This window comes from Takifugu rubripes, chromosome 7 (assembly GCF_901000725.2).
Source record: "Takifugu rubripes chromosome 7, fTakRub1.2, whole genome shotgun sequence".
Taxonomy (NCBI): domain Eukaryota; kingdom Metazoa; phylum Chordata; class Actinopteri; order Tetraodontiformes; family Tetraodontidae; genus Takifugu; species Takifugu rubripes.
In genome coordinates this window covers 8,125,280-8,144,749 of record NC_042291.1, presented here as the reverse complement: position 1 = coordinate 8,144,749, position 19,470 = coordinate 8,125,280, and the positions used below count along the sequence as shown (strand labels likewise).

Genomic DNA, 19,470 nt, shown 5'->3' with positions numbered 1-19,470 from the left:
CCCAGGTCCCCAGGCCCAGCTTCCTCATTGGAAGGCGCGTTGGTGGGATTGAGGAGGTCCTCGAAGTATTCCTTCCACCGATCCACAACATCCCGAGTTGAGGTCAGCAGCACACCATCACCACTATACACAGCGTTGACAGTGCACTGCTTCCCCTTCCTCAGACGCCGGATGGTGGTGCAGAACCTTTTCGAGGCCGTCCGAAAGTCGTTCTCCATGGCCTCACTGAACTCTTCCCGTGCCCGGGTCTTTGCCTCGGCAACCGCCGTAGCTGCACTCCACTTGGCCTGGCGGTACCTATCTGCTGCCTCAGGAGTCCCACAGGCCAGTAAGGCCCAATAGAACTCCTTCTTCATCCTGATGGCATCCCTCACCACTTGTGTCCACCAGCGGGTTCGGGCATTGCCGCCACGACAGGCACCAAGCACCTTGCAGCCACAGCACCGGTCAGCTGCCTCAACAATGGAGGCACAGAACATGGTCCACTCAGACTCAATGTCCCCCACCTTCCCCGGGATATGGTCAAAGCTCTCACGGAGGTGTGAGTTGAAGCTCCTTCTGACAGGAGACTCTGCCAGGCGTTCCCAGCAGACCCTCACAATATGTTTGGGTCTGCCGGGTCTGTCCGGCATCCCCCCTCACCATCGGAGCCAACTCACCACCAGGTGGTGATCAGTTGACAGCTCCGCCCCTCTCTTCACCTGAGTGTCCAGAACATGCAGCCGCAAATCCGATGACACGACCACAAAGTCGATCATCGATCTGCGGCCTAAGGCGTCCTAGTGCCAAGTGCACATGTGGACGCCTTTATGCCTGAACAAGGTGTTTGTTATAGACAATCTAAGACGAGCACAGAAGTCCAATAACAAAACACCATTCGGGTTCAGATCAGGGGGGCCGTTCTTCCCAATCACACCTCTCCAGGTCGTACTGTCGTTGCCAACGTGAGCATTGAAGTCACCCAGGAGGATGAGGGAGCCCCCAGAAGGAGCACTCTCCAGCAACGGAGCTCCTAGGATCATTGGGACACGCAAACCCCTCCACCACGATAAGGTGGTAGCCCATGAGGGATCAACTGTAGTATAATTAAATGTGGTGTTTGGTTTTGGCTATTTTTTTTATTATAATTTTACACTGTAACAGTTTTGCCTTTCCCTCTATGAATAAATAGATCTGTTTGTGATAAATCTTTCTTTGTTTTACACAGATTATGGCCTGTGAATTATTCTATTTGAATATAGTTGTGTTTGGTCTGCTTGTCATGTTTGTTTGTCATTTCACAATATCAGAAAACTGCAAACACATGACATCCACCATTCTGATCTATCTGTATTTATTTTTTTTCTGTCTCTTTACTCTGCATTCGCTGCTACTATAATTCAATTTCCCCACGGGGATGAATAAAGTCAATCTTAATCTTAATCTTAATCTTAATCTTAATCACAAAACCTGTAAGAGGTATAGAAATGATTGATGGTGCATCAAACAAACAAAGAAAGAAGTTCCAGTTACCTTCAGTTGCAGAAATTCCCATTCCCAGCAACAACCTGGGAGTTGTGCAAGTCTGGCAGCATCAACTGACCTGGAGCTGCTGTCAGTGATGAGGCAACAGAGGTCCAAGAGCGTATAAATACCAACACATTCTGTCCACACAACCATCAGACAGGAGAAGTCAGAGGAGCTGACAAGAGTCACCTGCACAAGAGTCAAAGCCCGGAACCAGTTAGAGCAGTTCAGTCCTCCAGAGATGAAGACCTTCAGTGTTGCTGTTGTTGCGGCCGTCCTGCTGGCCCTCATTTGTCTCCAGGAGAGCTCTGCTCTTCCTCTCAGTGAAGTAAGAACTCCACCTGCTCTCATTTCAGTCTCTTTTGGGCTGATAGAGTTTTGTCAGGCTGATCAAATATGGCTCTGCTTGTAAATGTTCACTGTTCATGGACAGTTGGAAGATGTGGAGGTGCCAGTGATGGATGATAATGGAGCTGCTGTATATGAAGAGATGCCAGTGGACTCCTGGAAGGTTGGTTCAGTCCACTGAAACACACTGAGCTCATTCACACTGAAGCAGATGAGTGAAAGATGATGCTGGAGCTGAAGGTGTTCTTCATGTCTCTTGTCCTTCACACAGATGCCGTATACCAACAGACACAAGCGGAGTCCTAAACACTGCAAGTTTTGCTGTAATTGCTGTGGAATGAGTGGATGTGGTGTCTGCTGTGACTTCTGATCGCTCCTGATGTCACCAACAATAACACTGTAGGATTTTTAGTAAACTTGAAAGTAATAATTGACACTGTGATTTTCAATATCTGATGTTTCTTCTGGACTTTGTCATTCTGCCATGACGTCCATCAGCCTTCACGGAGCTGAAATGTTTGCAGTTATGTCCAAGTGATCCAAATAAACACTAAAGACTCCCTAAGTTATTGTCTGAATGTGTTCTGTGAGTCCTGTTTGCATCTGAAAATATAGTTTCAATCCATCAACTGATTTTCTTTCTTTACTTTTTGACCCAGTCGGAGCTCTGGGTGTTTTCCTGCTTTACAAACACAAAGTCTTTAGTTTGATGTGCAGCACATTCAACACTTGTTATCACAAACTCCATTTTAAAGCACATTCGTTGTTCCAGTTGCACCTGACATGTATCCTAAATGTTCTAATCAGCACATGGTCATATCTTCATCACAGAATAATATGAAGAGGATGAACCATCATCTAATCTAAAAGATCAAAGAAGTCCAAACTGACATCAGTGAGCAGGGTTGTTAAATCTGACTGTAGTTCAGACTGAAATTTTGTATACATATTAAAAAATAGTTTATGTATGTTTACTTCGAGAAGACATTCTCTGTTCATAGGCAATAGTGTCATATAATTATTAAGTCCAATGAAAATCCTCTTCTCAAGAGTTTATAGAAGAAAAATAAGTCAATCAGCTTCCTTAAAAATTAATTTCACTTCTGTTCCCACATTGTTTCTGTATGAGTACTCAAATCACACTTCTTCTTAAAGGAGTGATTTGAATTACCCAACAGGTAAATAGCTGGCCCAAGTATGAAGAAAAACAATAATAATGGAAGGTTTTCGTTTAATTATTTCATGTTCTAACTTGGGGAGTCGGTGTATCAGGATTGAGTCTATCCCAGATGCCTTCAAGGCAAGAGTTGGTGTAAAACGGGGATGAGTCAATCTATGAGGCTAACATAAGGCGAAAACCTCTTTAAGGCAGCTACGGTAATTCCCCAATCCCACAAATCCCTGTTGGAGAACCTGGAGAGAACCTAATCAGGCATAGGGAAAGCATGCAAACTCCTCACAGAGAAGCCCCCAAGAAATTGAGTTGTTGTTTATTCTAGAAAATAATTATTGTTTATTAATTTAAGAATAAGTTAACAGGAATCTTGCTGTCATTGTCTAATGCCCAAATCAAAATGTGCTTCGTATTTCTGCAGTGGTGTCTCATGTTGTGTTTTTTAAACAGAACTGAATGTTGATGACACATACAGTATAGGGATTGACTGAAGAAATACACATGTGTGCAAATGTGTCTCTAAGAAAAAGACACGGAAATTTCAGTAATCTTTTTCAGTCCGGGACTTGTGAAATTCTGGAAACAGCAACTGACCTGGAGCTGCTGCCAGTGATGAGGCAACAGAGGTCCAAGAGCGTATAAATACCAACACATTCTGTCCACACAACCATCAGACAGGAGAAGTCAGAGGAGCTGACAAGAGTCACCTGCACAAGAGTCAAAGCCCGGAACCAGTTGGAGCAGTTCAGCCCTCCAGAGATGAAGACCTTCAGTGTTGCTGTTGTTGCGGCCGTCCTGCTGGCCCTCATTTGTCTCCAGGAGAGCTCTGCTCTTCCTCTCAGTGAAGTAAGAACTCCACCTGCTCTCATTTCAGTCTCTTTTTGGGCTGATTAAGTTTTGTCAGGCTGATCAAATATGGCTCTGCTTGTAAATGTTCACTGTTCATGGACAGTTGGAAGATGTGGAGGTGCCAGTGATGGATGATAATGGAGCTGCTGTATATGAAGAGATGCCAGTGGACTCCTGGAAGGTTGGTTCAGTCTACTGAAACACACTGAGCTCATTCACACTGAAGCAGATGAGTGAAAGATGATGCTGGAGCTGAAGGTGTTCTTCATGTCTCTTGTCCTTCACACAGATGCCGTATACCCACATGCGCCATCATCGTCCTGCACGCTGCAGGTTTTGCTGTCGATGCTGTCCTGGAATGCAGGGATGTGGAATCTGTTGCGATTTCTAATTATTCTTTCAGTTTTATCAGTTATCAGTTTTTGCAAGAAAAAAGAAACTTTCAAGAAACTGATATTTTTCAGGATATATATTTTTATTTCAATATTTGGCTATAATAATCATCAGTCATTCATTGTGGTGAAATGTTTTCATATATAGAAAAGTGAAAATTAATTTCCATCAACTATTGTTTGAACGTGTTCTTTCATTCATGTTTGCATGTGAAAATATAGTTTCAATGTATCAACTGATTTTCTTTCTGGGTGTTTTCCTGCTTTACAAACACAAAGTCTTTAGTTTGATGTGCAGGACATTCAACACTTGTCATCTTTTCAAAAACTCCATTTTAAAATAAATTTGTTGTTCCAGTTGCACCTGACATGTACTGTATCATAAATGTTATTATCAGCACATGGTCATATCTTCATCATAGAATATGAAGAAGAGGATGAACCATCATCTAACCTTAAAGGTCAAACCAAACTGACATCAGTGAGCAGGGTTGTCAAATCTGACATCTCTTTTTTTTTTTTTAACTGGCAGCTGTTTATCTCAAAACAGGCATACTCATAGGGTGTTACATACTGCACTCAAGTCAAAATACATATCAAATATCTATTTTTTGAATGTTTTAGTTATTTAACTGCATTAATATTATACATTGTGATCTCAGTCATCAACACAGACAGCCCCAAATATCATAGAATTCCGTCAGTTTTAGTTTTCAAGGTAAGGTAGCATTAGCCCGAATACTTTGGTGTTAAAGATTTACCATCAGCTACTGGGCCATCTGAGGCTGCCACATTTTCCGAGGGTGGTCTGGTGCCCAAGCACCGAACAGGCTCAGCTCTGTTCTGCTGTGCTTGGCTTGCTTTTCGGTATTGTGAGGGAAAAGTACAGCAGGGTGGTATGTATGCTATTGTGTTTCTGGAATCCCAAGTGAACACAATTACGTCATGATGACCACAGAGGTCAGCTGCCTCTGAGGTTAACACGCTGCGGAGATGAGGAACAAGCCTACAAGTGAGACTGGCATTGTTTTTTTTGGTGGAGGACAACATAAGGAGAGGTCAACTTATAGAAAATCACAAGGGGAGTGATAGTGGACCTGTGGCTCCTGTTAAATCGAAGCAATGTTGATATAATTACCCAGCTGCACACACAGAAGAGCACATGTAGACATCAACATAGAGCTTCAGATGCTCACAAATGCACAGACAACCAGTCTGGAGCCTGGTGGACTCCTGCACTGATCCCACCCTCATTCAGGCTTGCAGGGGGTTGAGAGGCATACCAGGTCGGCATCGTGCCCAGACGGGTGCCTGTTGTACTCCCCCATAGCAGCTAAGCTGCTGGAAAACCACACATGGAGATAGAAAGTAATAGCAGAGTTTTCTGCTCAGCTTACACACACACACACACACACCATGTGGTTCATTTTATCCGACTAATACCTACATATACGCAGTAACAAAACACAACACAATAAAGGCACGAAGCAATTATGGGCCTGTTTATTGGTGAACTGTGCAGCAAATGTACAAGCAAATGTTTTTGAAGTGCTCAAAATAAATTGCTTGAGTGGTTACTTGAGAAATTAACAGGATGCTGCTGTTGTTTGTCTGCATTTAATGACAAGATGAAGACGGGGCTGCATCTCACGCTGCGATGGTAATTAGAATAAACCGATCTTGAACTTCAACGATGCTAGTTTAAAAACGGGACCAAACAAACTTTAACCATCATTTGAAGCACACTCAGAAGAGCTTATTTAGCTGCTTAGCACAGATCTGGAGGGGATACCATCAGGCGTCATCAACCAATCGTTCCATTTCTGGACTAAACTTTACAAGAAACATCAAGAATATGGTGAGATTTGGTGATAATATTTATATGGAAATTAAGTGGATGCACTGAAACTAATTTCAATTCAATAATTCATGCCACTTCATCTGAAACATTGCTCGGTTGCTGTGCAAAACTTCCTGAGGAGATGAACATCTATGGTCTACGAAACATAATTCATCAACTTTTATGTGTCTCTCAAGACGTCTACAAATGTCATCATTCGGTTTCAGTACAAATCAATGATCAGCATCCCTCTTGATTTCTGTTACAGGTTTATTTTTTTGCACGCTTTAGTGCTTCAATGCCACTAATCTGTATTCAGACAGCAAACATATCACTTGACGTGACTCCAGCAGACTAAATCCCAGAATGATTCTGAAGACCACAATGCACATACTTTTGACTGTAAGTTCTCTTTGACCCACTATGGTTATAGATTCTCCAATGACAGATTAGTCACTTTCTACAGTTAATCGCTTCAACCAGTGTGAACCTTAGGCCACACCACAGGTCACACTCCACGTCAAAGGCTGGGGCCCACACACACACACACACATACACACACACACTGGCATGAGGTCAGGACCTCCTCCACAGCTGAGTTGATTAAACAGATTTTATCCCACATGCTGAAATGTTCCATGCTGAGGTTGATGAGCATGTTGCGCTGACCGGGAGCATCACCAACTCCAGCCATCACAGGTTGTCTCTCCCAGAAAGACTGAGGTTTATCTCTCATTGTGCCTCAGGTCTCGTTTCACATCTTGGCCTTAACTGTGAATGAGAGGAGGGTAGTGAGGAGGGTAGTGCCTGAATGTCAATGCATGAATGAAGGAAGAGACCCTCCGAATGGGGGTAAAGGCTGCTCCTAAACCATGAGGCTGCATAATCCATCCCTGAATAAATTCGGAGGTGAAGATAAACATTCCAGGACAATGAGACCCTCCCTTAACCCCCTGCTGTACTCATACCCACTTAAAATCTGCTTACCCACAATACAATACTTGGCTCAAGTGAATAGCCCCCCTGGAACCAGCCTAGAGCCTCTTTGGAATAACACAACTCTGCTCCTTAAAGCCACTAGTGCCACAACAGGTATGCTCGGATACAACCCTTCTGGGCCCTTACTAAGCACATTATATCCAATTTAATGGGACTTAATATATTTTAATAAGACCTGTTTCCGATTAATTCCCCTTGAAACTGGTAGTAACATGGCTACTAGGTACGAATAAAAAAAAAGAATGAATGAATGGTTTAACACTGCCAGGGAGTCAAAGGGGGAAAATACGAATCCTTGAGGATTTGTCCCAACCAGCTGGCTCTTGAGCCTAATATAATGATTGTTCCCATTGCGCTCTAAGCACCAGTAAGAAGTGAACATTTAGCCATTCTGTAATGCCTTTAAGGTGCATGGTATGGTTCAATTCTACTCGTAAATCCTGCCATGTCCTGCGAGGAAGGACGTAGCTTCTCAATAGTACAGCATATTCCCATGAAAGTACCAAGGACAATGGCTTTGTGTTGTGTTTGGGAGCCACTGTAAAATAAAAACCCAGACATTTCAGTGCAAATCAGGGTTAAATAAGCCAGGAAATACCCAAAGGGTACAGCCCAGTGGGCTGCTATCGTTATGTCTGTCTGTTCGCTTTAATGGACGGTGATAAAATGTCCCATGTCCCCCCACTGCACCTGCTATCTGTGGTAACACTAGCTCAGCAAGTGACTCATAAATATTACCCATTTGTCATCCAAGAATATAAACCAGGCACCGATTGGTGACATAAATTAAGTGAGCATTAACTTTTTTTTCTCTCTTCCTGTACTGCAGGTGAGACACAAATTCCCAGAACAACCTCTTTTACAAGTTCCTCTTTCCAAAGTCTCTGTGGAAAAGTGAAAAAAATAAAAAAATCTGTCACTGGTAATTAGCTTTTATTAAAGAGTATATTTATTTTAAGGCTTGCTTGTTACCTAGCAACTTGAAATGATGACAAAATATTGAGAGTTGACTTTGGATTGATTTTTTTCTAATTAAGGGTGGGTGTAGTCATAAAAGACATTCATTAATACCACCATTTAGTGGGCTTGTACACACAGTGATGGCTAACATATGGCAAACTTAAAATATTAAGTCCTGCCTGTCCTTTGACACCACCGTGTCAGTCCGTGCCAAACGCCGTGGCAAACCCATAATGAGTCCAGATTTCCTTCAGATCCAGGGGCAAGCGATGCCTCATTATACAGTTATTAAACCTGCAAATTATTACAATATTTAATCCTCTGCCACATGTCATAACTTCCATTTCTGCCTCCTGCACTGGAACGAATGTGTCACACAGCTGCCCACATGCACGCTCACAGCAGGCTGAAAGCAGAATCGAGGTCCCTGCGTACTATATATACAAAATAAGATTAAATGTGCCATTATAACCCACTGTAAACCCACACATTGGGTTAACTGATCTATACAGTGTGTTGCGGAGCCCACTGGGTCATTTCCTGTTAGTGGTTTCACTTGTTGTGCCTTTGAAGCAGGCTTTAATAATAAGAGCCGGCAGAACTAATGAAAATGCTCTCCGAGCAGATTAAAAGGGAGCTTCGGTCTCAGGCACCTAACCACACTCAGCATAAACATTGCAGCTCTCACACATGCACAAACAGAGGTATGCATGTACACAAACAGGGCACAGTTTACAGAATTGCTGGGACTTCGCTTCTGTGGGTGACTGCTAACCCTCTGAAGCGACACTCATGATACCCTGACTCTTTTTTTTTCTTATTTACGCCATAAACACTGCAGTCGGTGGTGGCGTTGAACTCAGTGAATCACTTCAGCTTCAGTTCCTCACCATAAGCCTTCGGGCTTAATCTTCCAGTCTGGGGTCATGATAGGCTGGCTCTGGGGAGGACATCTGTGAATTATTCATTAACTTGTAACCAGCAGCAGATGTATTCAAAAACAATTTGCTACATCTCTCTGCTGTATATGTGCCCTCTGAGAGGCACGTTGGCTTTGTTTCATTCAATAATGCAGGGGACTCGTGAGGCAGAGGTGATTAATAATGGGACTTTAGAATGTGAAGCAACATTATGTAACTGAATGGTTCACCAGAACAAAATGTGGTGAAATTGGGGTTCGAATAAATATACTATCATTTATAGGATAATTAATTGTAACAAGCACATATGGGAAGCTGAATAAAAACAGGTAACAAAATTGTGAACTGATGGATGTGACTTTATGATGTCTGAAAGGTATATTAGGTATAAAATGTTTCTCAAATGGATCTCAGGTGGAAGATTTCAGCGTTTAAATGTTGTATAATCCTAAACAGGCCCGTACGATGGTTATGTATAACAAGGTTGTGTCGTGTCTCATCTCAACTGGTGTCTTGACAATATGACATAATTCAAAAACCATCTCTCTGGGCAAACATGTGATCTTTCAGACCTCTGCGGAATATAAAATCTGGTGCAGATGCATGAAAATAGGTTTATATATAAGTGATAAGTATATAAGGCTATATATGTATAAATTTCTCTTTAAATTATCTTCATGGAATCTGATGTGAAAAATTCCTCAGGATCTCATAACTAAAGTTTTAGCATAACTCAGTGTACCCTGTTTTTCCACAGGCGCATTGGAGGACAGTCTCCCTGTCTTTTTCAGTAGGGAAACGTCTACTTGGTGCACGTACGAAGATAAAATCTAAATGAGCATAAAATACACACGGCTTCTGTGAACACCTGTGAAATATGTTGAGCTCTGAAGGAACTGTGTAAGCTTCTACATGGACACGGAACATATAAAGAGTGGGATATTTCAACACTGTCAGCCTCCCTATGGAAATATCATGTGTCATTTCAGGGGCTTTAGCCAGAGCAGGAAGACTGCGGTCTGTGTCTTCCAGGGTGATATATGTATATGACACTGTGCGATTCATCTGCTACTGTGCATCTAAAGCCTGTCTGGCAGGCTGGGCTTTATTTTTCCTCGTGACAATGATTATACAGTAGAGATCAGTGGATAAAATAGCCCAGACTTTCACTTAAACGTGTCTCTTTCAGAGGTATCGGCAGATTCTTAACCTGGAGGTGAACTTTCTATGTGTTTATTCGATCATTTTGAGCGGCGTGAAGGTAAATAAAGGAGGTGAGGCAGCACAGGAGGCTGTTAAATGTGTGTGTGAGGAAATAAAAGCGCTAGGGCCAAATAAAAGCGCTATGTTATGAGTTTGGACCCAGCCACTGAAGACATGCACGTGGCTGGTACCATTCATAGGGAGACGTCATAGAGATTTAGAAAGCGTCATGCCGTCATGCAGTAAAGGCCCAACCAACCATATCCAATCCTTTGGCTAAAGGTAGCGCTTGTGTCATGCAATGTGCCGTGATGGATTTCACAAATGGTTCTCAGATCACATAACTGGACACTGAATTAAAACAAGGAAGCAGTTTTTCAGAGTTTAGCCACATATATTAAGCCATAGACAATGATGAAGGTCTTCATCATACAGTCACATGAAATGCACTTTAATAAAACACAATGTACACATTAGCAGTCCTATGACCATACATTTGCTGGATCCTAATTGATAAACCTAGAATATGTTAAAGCATAGTTGATCTTTTCTTTTCGTGTTTTTTGAAACAATGAAATCAGTAGATGAGGTCGAAGGATCAGAATGCGACAGCTGGCTTGACTTCAGACAAAAACCCTTTTCCACGCTTTAAAGATATGCACTGTTAACTCAGAGATTATTTCAGCATATAAGAGTAACAGAATAAGGCAAAGACAAAGTCACTGAACAAAAAGTACAAAATAGAATTAATAAATAACTCAAATATATACCATATAAATGAAATAGCTATGTGGCGGCTATGTTTATTATAATAATTTCAATCTGTAGCTTGGTATTAGCTTTTCTAAAACATTTAGAATGGTGAACATTTCAATACTGAAAATACAGTAATAAGCTTTCATATTTCAATAAACTATATACATGAGTCTGGTGCCATGCTAGTCAAACAATTCTTTTTTTTTCTTTTTCTTTAAATCCACACTATACAGTTAGAGCATAAAGCGGTCTGAACGTAAACAGTTGTGCTGAGAATAAAATATTTTTGCAACTATGCATGGTAATTTCTTTCATATTACTCTCAAAAATGTACATAACATAAAGGCCACACATGGGATCACTGTCTCCATTATAAAGGGGAATGTGAGGGTATCTGTGACATAAATAGAGGGATAACAACAACAAAAAAAAGTCTCTGTCAGCTCAAGATGCCACTTTACTTGTCCATCAGCATCATTTTTCCTCACCCAACCCTTTTAACTCTTTGTCTCTTGATCCTCCATCTTTTTCCGAGGTTCCTCCAACCTCCTGACCCCCCCACCCCCACCCCGGGCTGACTCCAATAACCATCTGTCCACTCAGCTTTCCCGCCTCCACAGTCTCTGGTTGCCCCTTCATCTTCCATCAACGCGCAGGATAACAACATCGTTAATGGTGGGAAGTGTGTTCAGTGAGTGACAATGTCCACAAGGCAAGGCATGGGGCGGGGCTTAGAGAGCCCGAGGCTGATCACAGCGAGGGGACGAGCAACAGGAGGCATAAAGCATGTGTATAGTATGCTGATACTGATATTATACATGATTTTTTTTTTCATAGTGATGGTCTGGAGGGCAGATGAGGAGGTGTGATGTCGGGGGTTCGGGAGAGTCCATGTCAGTCAGAATATACTTGCAGCAGCGGCGGCTAGCAGCTTTGCTTCGTTTTTTCGTTTTCTTTTTTTCTTCAATGGTAAGTCAGCAGGTTCGTTCCTCACTGACTGCTACGTGCAGAGGCCAAATGGTCGCTGTGCTGGTTCTGGGCCCAAAACCGCAGCCTCTGTTTGTTCTTCTTCTTTGGCTCTTTGGGTCGGTGCTTCCTTGAGCCACCTGCAAAGAAAGGAAACATTAGGAATGGCACTCTGCACCCACACAGACACACACATTTAAGATTCTACGTGTCCATAACCATTTTTTTTTTTTGCTTCTTCTACAACGATTTGCATAGTGTTGACACTGATTATGACCTGAGCACAGTGGACTGCTGCTCTATTGGTTCAGACAACTACTAAAAGAGTGTGAAAAGAAGAATAAACATTAAAAAATCTCACTTTTTACACGCTGCAAAGTGTGAATCCTAGCATGTCTTATGCAACACAGTGGTGGAAAAATGCATCATGCCGATGGATGTATTCCACAGTTTAAATAAATTCATATTTAAAGCGTTTTTATGAAGGGTAGTCATGTAACAGACTGAACAGATTACAGAAACCAGTTTACTTTGGGCAGGAGCTTTAGGTTTTACATTGTCCAAGATTTGGTCAAACTTGAGAAAGGTGTTGGAATAGGAAAAGATGAAGAAAAACACTTGGAAAATAGTTTGATTAATCAGAAGTGTACTATGAGTACAGCTGGATTGTGGTGATTGTTAAAAAAGTAATAAGCGATGATATTTTAGAGCAAATGAAGCTTTTGCCTGCGTAAGGGCTCAGGGTTAATGTCTTATGAGGGATCGTAGTATATACGGTAATGTTTAGGATATGTTTAGCCCTCAGGACTCAACAAAGGTTTGCCCGGTCCAACACTTTTCACTGTCACTTCGATAGAGAGAGGAGATAAGTATGGGATATTGCATAACTCTTTCCAAGTTGGAATGGTCCCTGAGCCCAAGGTTAATCCATCCCAGGCTTCACTGGGATGGGCTAAGCATGCTGGGAGCTGACTTCCTGCTCATGTGGAAGCTTGTGTGGTGAGGTTCTGCACCCATGGCTCACTTTGACAGAGAAAACTCTGGCTACCGAACCACAAGGCAACAATCTGGCTGCCAAGGCCACAAATAAGATAACGAGGTGTGTGTGCAAGATGTATGTGTGTGAGTGAGTGTGAGGGAATTTAAGGGAAAAGAAAATCTAATGGGGGGAAAAAGTGGAGTAAGGCTTGGATGATGAGATCTGGATGCTGATCTAGAGCAGAGTGAAACGAGTTACACTCGGGTTCGCCAAGGGGGGAAGCACAGGAAAAGGCTGCAGAAAAAAAAAAACAAGTCTGGCTGTTTAGTTGCACCATTCTGGGTCTCATTACTGCACTTGTTCGAGCTCTTTCTCTCACGAAAATGTTGGTAACGGTGTGTAAAATGTGGCATTATCTCTAATTGCCTTCTCATATGTGCGAGCATTACGGCGGCCTTTGAGCGCCCCGCAAAATTACTCAGTTCCCCGTGTACCCCTATTTAAGTCGACACACATGAGAAACAAAGATACTGCGGCAGAAACCGGGTCTCCCGATGAATAACGCACACATCAAGACATCTAGAAGCCATTTCCTGCAATCAATTTTATCTTGTTATTTTGAACCACAGCAATAAAATGTCTCACACATCGCTTGTAGGCAAAAGCACCTTTGGAAAGCAGCTTTCACAACTCTTCCATCCAATCCTACACCCTCCTGCTCACAAAAATGACCGGGACATTTGTTGAGACGTCCTTGCATGACTTACAGTAAATCAGAGGCTGAAAGCCTGTTTGGCCTATAGGCTGGTTTTTCCTAATCGCACAATAAAGAGGTAATTTTTAGTCAAAACAGCGTTGCTAGGTTCCTGATAAACATGGCCTTGAGTGCAATCAAGTCAAGATGAAATACATTTGAAGGCAATAAAGCCACGCTGCTCCCTCAGTAATGGGCACCGACTTGGTAGACCATTCCTTGGATGCAAGGCTGTATTTAAACCAAAAAGGTCTGCATTTTACAGCAAATGCTTGAAAAAAGAGACACTTATGGTATTTTTTTTTAAAGCATAGTTTTCCTGGCTTGTTCAGGACTGGGCAGGAGATCTATGGTCCAGAGGGTTTTATATGCTCTGCAACAATGTGCACCAAACACGCATAAATGTGGGGGGAACGTGCAGGACAGAAACAATTTCAGCAGCTGCACGCAGACGGAGAGACGGAGGTCAAGGGGTGGGAAACGCAGACGGGTCTGCTACACTTGTCACGCTGCATATTAATCCTCTAATGTTGACGTTAAACAGGAAAAGACCCGCTGAAAGGAGAAAATACGCAACTAATGTGTAAAACACTATACTTGTTGCATTCTGCAGCGTTAAGAAAACTGGGATACTTTATGAGCCAGTTTATGAGATAGTGACTAATGCTAGTCTGGGTTTGTTTTTTGTTTTAAAGACATGGAGTTGATAATTGCCACTGGAGGATGTGAACGATGCAGGAAACAGAAAACTACATCATTTTTTTGTGTCAACTCATCAGCAAATTAATTATTTATATTAAAAGGAGAACAGTGAAATAGTTTCTTTAGTTTAAAAAAGATTATTCAAGGATTTTGTCATACTTATATTTGATTTTTGATTTTAAAAATTAAGAAAGTAAAGAAGGCTGAGGCATGGGAAGCCGCCGGTGTTTCATAGAAGGGAAAGCTGGTAGAGCTCTTAGTGTCAATATTATCATCACATCCAGAACCTCTGGCATCAACTTCTGATCATATTTCATATTCCAATCTCATTACTGACAACTAGAGGGCAACCAATCCCCACAAAAGCCCCTTTAACCCCCCCCCCCCCACGCCTGAGAAAGTCCTAATGAGATGAGACCATCTATCTATCATATCTACGAGACCTCTCATTTAGCCTTTGCACGAGGCACCGCGAACACTGAGCTTCCATCATCTCATATTTAGGAGCAACGTAATCACTTAAGCTGATTATCAGGGTTCACTGGGAAAACAGTTTAATTTGCCTGGAAAGAAATGATTTGGCCATTTCTTCCGCTAAAGTCCTGAATCTAGATAGTTTTGTCTTGAAAAGCTCTTTTGTTTTTCTTTGGACATGGCAGAATCAAACCAAAGCGTCATAGCTCCTGGCAGCAATTACGACGACTAAGACAGACCATAATTTCACCAGTGTTTAGACTCCCTTCAGTGAGACAATCATCCTCAGCCCAGATTGATGTTTGGAGTCAGGCTAGAGAAGACGAGCTAATTGGATAAACAAGAAACAAACTGTCAAGAGCAAATCTTTATATATTTCTTTTTTTGTCATTCAGAGGCAGAGCCAGAGGGAGAATTCCTGCTGTCAGAAATGGCCTTTGCACATTTCTCAATGCTAAAGACAGGGGAGCGTGCATGCGCATTCGTGAACGACACCCCTCCGCGCCTGCGTGTCGCCGATTGGGAGCTTATATACATCACCTATGCGAGCTTGAGAAATACTTGGTGTCATTTCCAATCTTTTCAGCTGCCAAACCAGAGAGCGAAGAAATATTAAACTCTTCTGCCTGCACTGTGGCAGACGTTCCCCAATAACCCCTGTGAGCCAGTTAGGAATCACTGCTCTCTTTTCTTTGCCATCACCCCCCTCCCCGCCCCCGCTCCATGTCCACCCTCCCCGCGTCGCTGCAATGCCATTTGAGCGACGGCTGAACGGCGAAGCTCCAACCAGGACTTAAGCACAGATAGATGGATCATATTATTGAGACTCGTGCTCCGGAATAATGCCGCCTCATGAAACGGCAACATGACCGCCTGCTGAAATGATGCACTGAAAGATAATCAGTCAAATCCATATCCAGGGGGAACCAGGCCGGTGCTGGCGCGCCGTTGATCCGCGTCAACTCCGTGGAACTCTTCTCCAAAGTTTCGCATTTATTTACGCTTGCGTTCAACCGGCTGCGAGGTCATGGCGCGTTTTTGCCCGTGATCACGGACGCCGTGACCCGTTTAGAAACTTTTGGAGCAGGCCAAGTCATTTCATCCACTAACGGCTCCGACTGCAGCGCAGGGATCGAAAGCCTAATCTTATCTGTGCTGCTTGTGGTTCGGGGAAAAATCGATGGCTGACCTCGAGAAGGCATTAAGCCGTACGGTAAATGGGATCCTCTACTGCTGAAAACTCTCCCCTGCTCTCTTGTTACCCCTATCGCTCCGCTCGACGCTGACGCGCAATTAATAACGTCATAGGAGCAGAGGAGGGAGCCGGTGCGCGCACAGCTGTGTGTTTGCAGAGGGGGAGTTGTTATCCCAACAATGCACCGAGAAGATTTGGGTAACTTAAGGGGAGCAAAGCCGTAAGTTTTGGCGGTCTTGTCGTTTTCATAAACAGGCCTAAGCAGAGGCCATTATTTGTGATAGAAGGAGAGAACTCCTGGCGCCAGCGAGATTTGATTTCAGTGGCAGAAATTGGATTAGTGGCCATTAAGGCCCTCCTCACACATTCATAATGCTGTGAAGAGGAAAGAATCCGTAACCGGCCAGTGTTCTCTGTGCTCGCACACTGACAGCCTCTCAGTCTGGGAAAAGGTTACAAACGTTGCAGTTGACCTACACAGCTGGCGCACTCCGTTTATAGGTGTAACACAGTGGCATGACCTCTGGTCACCCGCAGTCCATTAAGGCACAGGACACATGTCGGCCAAACATTTTGACATTGGGGCAAAAAGTTTAAAAAAATTGTTGACATTCGTGCCAGTGGGTGTAATTCAGACCTTCGATTTCACACGTTTACATGACCCATGACCTTGAATACGAGGGTCTATACTTAGCTAGGCTAATGCTGCACAGGTTCATAACTGGAGTCATTTGACTCATTTGATACAGATTTGCAACAATAAAAGAGAAATCCATGTTGATGCATCTGTTGATGCTGCTATCTTCATCACAATCCTACAGCTAGCCAGGACTAACGCACTAGCAGCAGCACCCAGTGGCTCTCCCAGCAGGCGTTGGGAACATTATCTGGAGGCTTGTGGGAACATGGCAGAAATCCTCAGCTCTTACATGGACTAATATGCCTGTCATCAGCGTCGGGCTTTAAATATGAAGAGGAAGTCAAAGGTTAGAACGTCTTGGAGGAACCCTGCGGCGGCGGCACAGACGTCAGCTGTTGGAAAAACGAAATCAGTCTTTTGACGGTGAAGACAATCATTTACAAGCTCATCTTGCCAACCAACTGCCAAGAGGCTCTGCACAGCGTCACTTCGGCCTAACAAGGTTAGCCTGGATCGCACTCTTTCATTCACTCTTTCATTCTTTCATATCACCCCCCCCCCCCCACCCCCGAGCTCTGCTTACTATCACCACGTTGCACGGCGAGGATGATTTAAAACATACACATTCCGATTTAAAAAGCTAATGTTAGGATTAGGGTGGGTCATTATTTTCTCATCTACGACCCAGTGGAGGATCCGAGCGAAGATTAAAAAAGCAGGTGAGCTCACTGCTCCGCTCTTTGATTCTCCGTTTCACTGACAATAAGTTAAAGTGAAAACCCGGCACAGAGATTAACATCTTCCAAGCATTGTAGACCCGGCAATACATGCATGACTGACAAGGTGATTAATTCGCCTGATGGTCGCTGAAGATAAGTTCTTTATTTTTTCTCCACCGTCGAAGGTCAATAACCAGCATGGAGAAGCTACATCAAACATATGATGATGCGACACTTTTTGAGTGTACTCAAAGTTCAAAGTCATGCTTTGTTGCTCTTCACAACTGTACCCCTGTGCTTTTTGGGCTACCACATCTGGCTTGTGCATTGAAACGTGGGCTTATCAAGTCGAGCCCCCCGTGACAGATGTTGAATTAAACTCCCAAAACTGCTCAAATAGCAAAAAGTGGCATTCCACAGCCATTTCCTGTGCTACATCTGCCTTTAAACACTTTACCGTGCAGAAATGTTGGAAACTTTGAAGTTGCTTCTTGCTACTGTTCAAGGAAAAAATAAATGCTGTAATCACATTGGTCAGATTTCCAAGCTGGAAACATGGGCACGAGATACGACTTCTTGGGTTTCACTTTGATGGTGGAATGTCAGAATGGTATTGAGAGGTTGATGTACAGCCCCGCTCAATGCACTTGGTGTGGATTATATGTCTGTGTGTCAAACGCGTGTGGCAAACAGCAGTTAGCAAGACAACTGAAAAAAAGCAATCAAAGAGTCAAACTGCACATGTGGCTTTTCAACAGCTAAATGCCACAGATTGTACGCAGATTCTAAACAAATCTATATTGTGTGCAGCACCACTTGTCCTCTGTACATGTGTGTGACACTTGTGTGCTGTGCTGGTTTGACGCTAACATCAAGTTAGCTAATACATCAATTTACAGTTGAAAGTCTTCCATTGTAAAAAAGACCATGTGCTAAACTACTCCTTTCTGTCAAATTTCAATATATACAACAAGCAATTTATATGCACTTCATACTTAAAACTATTAATATTTAACATTTTATTGTTATTCTGAGCACTTTGGGAAAAACCTTTGTTAGCCTGAACCAAAAAGTGATTTTTCCTTACAAATCCGTGTAATCCTCATTCCTTATAAGCTAAAAATCAGAAAAACATAACATACAGGCAACATTTATTATCTTGACGCCTCCAGTGGACGCTCCAAATCTTGTAGTCTCAATGCAATGGTGGAATAAAAGGCAAATATCTGTTGGGCCTGTTGCTGCTCTGGTGTTATATGCCCCTCTGTTTCCTGTATAGGTTGCTACTGTTGCCACCAGCATCATTTAGCCACAATTTAAATGGTTAACTGTCCTGAGGGAGCCTGGCAGAGGCCTTCTCTTCCTGGATTAAGGTGTGTACTGAATTTTCTTTTTCATTAAATGAGATCTTGCTGTATTGCTGCAGACTTGAGCCACCGGTGTCATGCGGTTTGCGTCGGCAGTCAGACAGTGAACCGGCATCACGACATCATGCTGAATCTGATGCGCCTGGAAACCACAGGACCTCAGAGAGAAGCAAGCAGCCCCTTCTGCGGTCTGCTATCTCCTTACTGACTCATCGACACATCTGGGCTTAAGTATATAGGCCTGTCCTGCCCCAGGGGCACTTGGGTAAATGAGGGATAATTAGCTTTAGTTGACTTTAATGAATGACTTAATGTTATGTTTCATTTCTGATGAGAAAAAAATATATAAAGCTCAGCACTTATCAAAGCGAGCTCCCGCAGGACTGCCGCTGCGGCGGTTCTGTTAGTTTTTTTTTTTTTATTGTACGGACAGGGGCGAGCCGAAGACAGCTGTAGCATATGAGGGGAGTGTTTGGGCTGTGACCACAACTCCAAAGTTCAGGAAACCTTATGGATCATAGAGAGACAAGTTTATAATTCCAGCAAGGAAGTGGCTATAGATGTGAGGCTGAAGATAGGATGTTGCAAATGCTACACTGAGTTGAGCCTTCTATAATCCATCTCTTAATTACCACTGACTGTGATGTAAAGCAGCAAGTGTCTCTGAAAGTTATGATCCTCATTCATCTCAGTTTCCGATAAAGATATTGCACAATAAATTGAGTCG

The 19,470-nt window shown here is 43.0% G+C and overlaps 2 protein-coding genes across 4 annotated transcripts in view; one reads left to right on the top strand and one right to left on the bottom strand.

The window, feature by feature from the left end:
* The first annotated feature begins 1,629 nt into the window (after nt 1-1,629).
* LOC101074339 (hepcidin-like) lies at nt 1,630-4,637 on the top strand. 3 transcript variants are annotated; one of them, XM_029838813.1, is made up of 3 exons: nt 1,630-1,834; nt 3,981-4,058; nt 4,167-4,637. In XM_029838813.1, exons 1-3 carry the CDS (start codon nt 1,748-1,750, stop codon nt 4,266-4,268), a joined length of 267 nt encoding a protein of 88 aa, XP_029694673.1. In that variant the 5' UTR covers nt 1,630-1,747; the 3' UTR covers nt 4,269-4,637. The 3 variants fall into 3 exon arrangements, with proteins under 3 accessions (XP_029694673.1, XP_029694675.1, XP_029694674.1); XM_029838815.1 differs by lacking the exons at nt 3,981-4,058; nt 4,167-4,637 and adding exons at nt 1,940-2,017; nt 2,126-2,419 and having other exon boundaries at nt 1,635-1,834; XM_029838814.1 differs by lacking the exon at nt 1,630-1,834 and adding an exon at nt 3,666-3,874.
* Nucleotides 4,638-10,564: 5,927 nt separating this feature from the next.
* Nucleotides 10,565-19,470, bottom strand: part of rspo2 (R-spondin 2) — a 42,723-nt gene continuing 33,817 nt past the window's right edge. The window contains exon 5 of the mRNA XM_003965898.3: nt 10,565-12,053. Coding sequence (XP_003965947.1) covers nt 11,938-12,053 — 116 coding nt within the window. The 3' untranslated portion in view covers nt 10,565-11,937. The remainder of the gene's footprint in view (nt 12,054-19,470) is intronic.

Bases quoted from the DNA above. Each gene is read 5' to 3' on its own strand.
- LOC101074339 (XM_029838813.1), top strand. From the start codon at position 1,748: ATGAAGACCTTCAGTGTTGCTGTTGTTGCGGCCGTCCTGCTGGCCCTC. The intron at 1,835-3,980 runs GTAAGAACTCCA...GTTCATGGACAG, and splicing joins CTGCTCTTCCTCTCAGTGAA to TTGGAAGATGTGGAGGTGCC. The intron at 4,059-4,166 runs GTTGGTTCAGTC...TCCTTCACACAG, and splicing joins TGCCAGTGGACTCCTGGAAG to ATGCCGTATACCCACATGCG.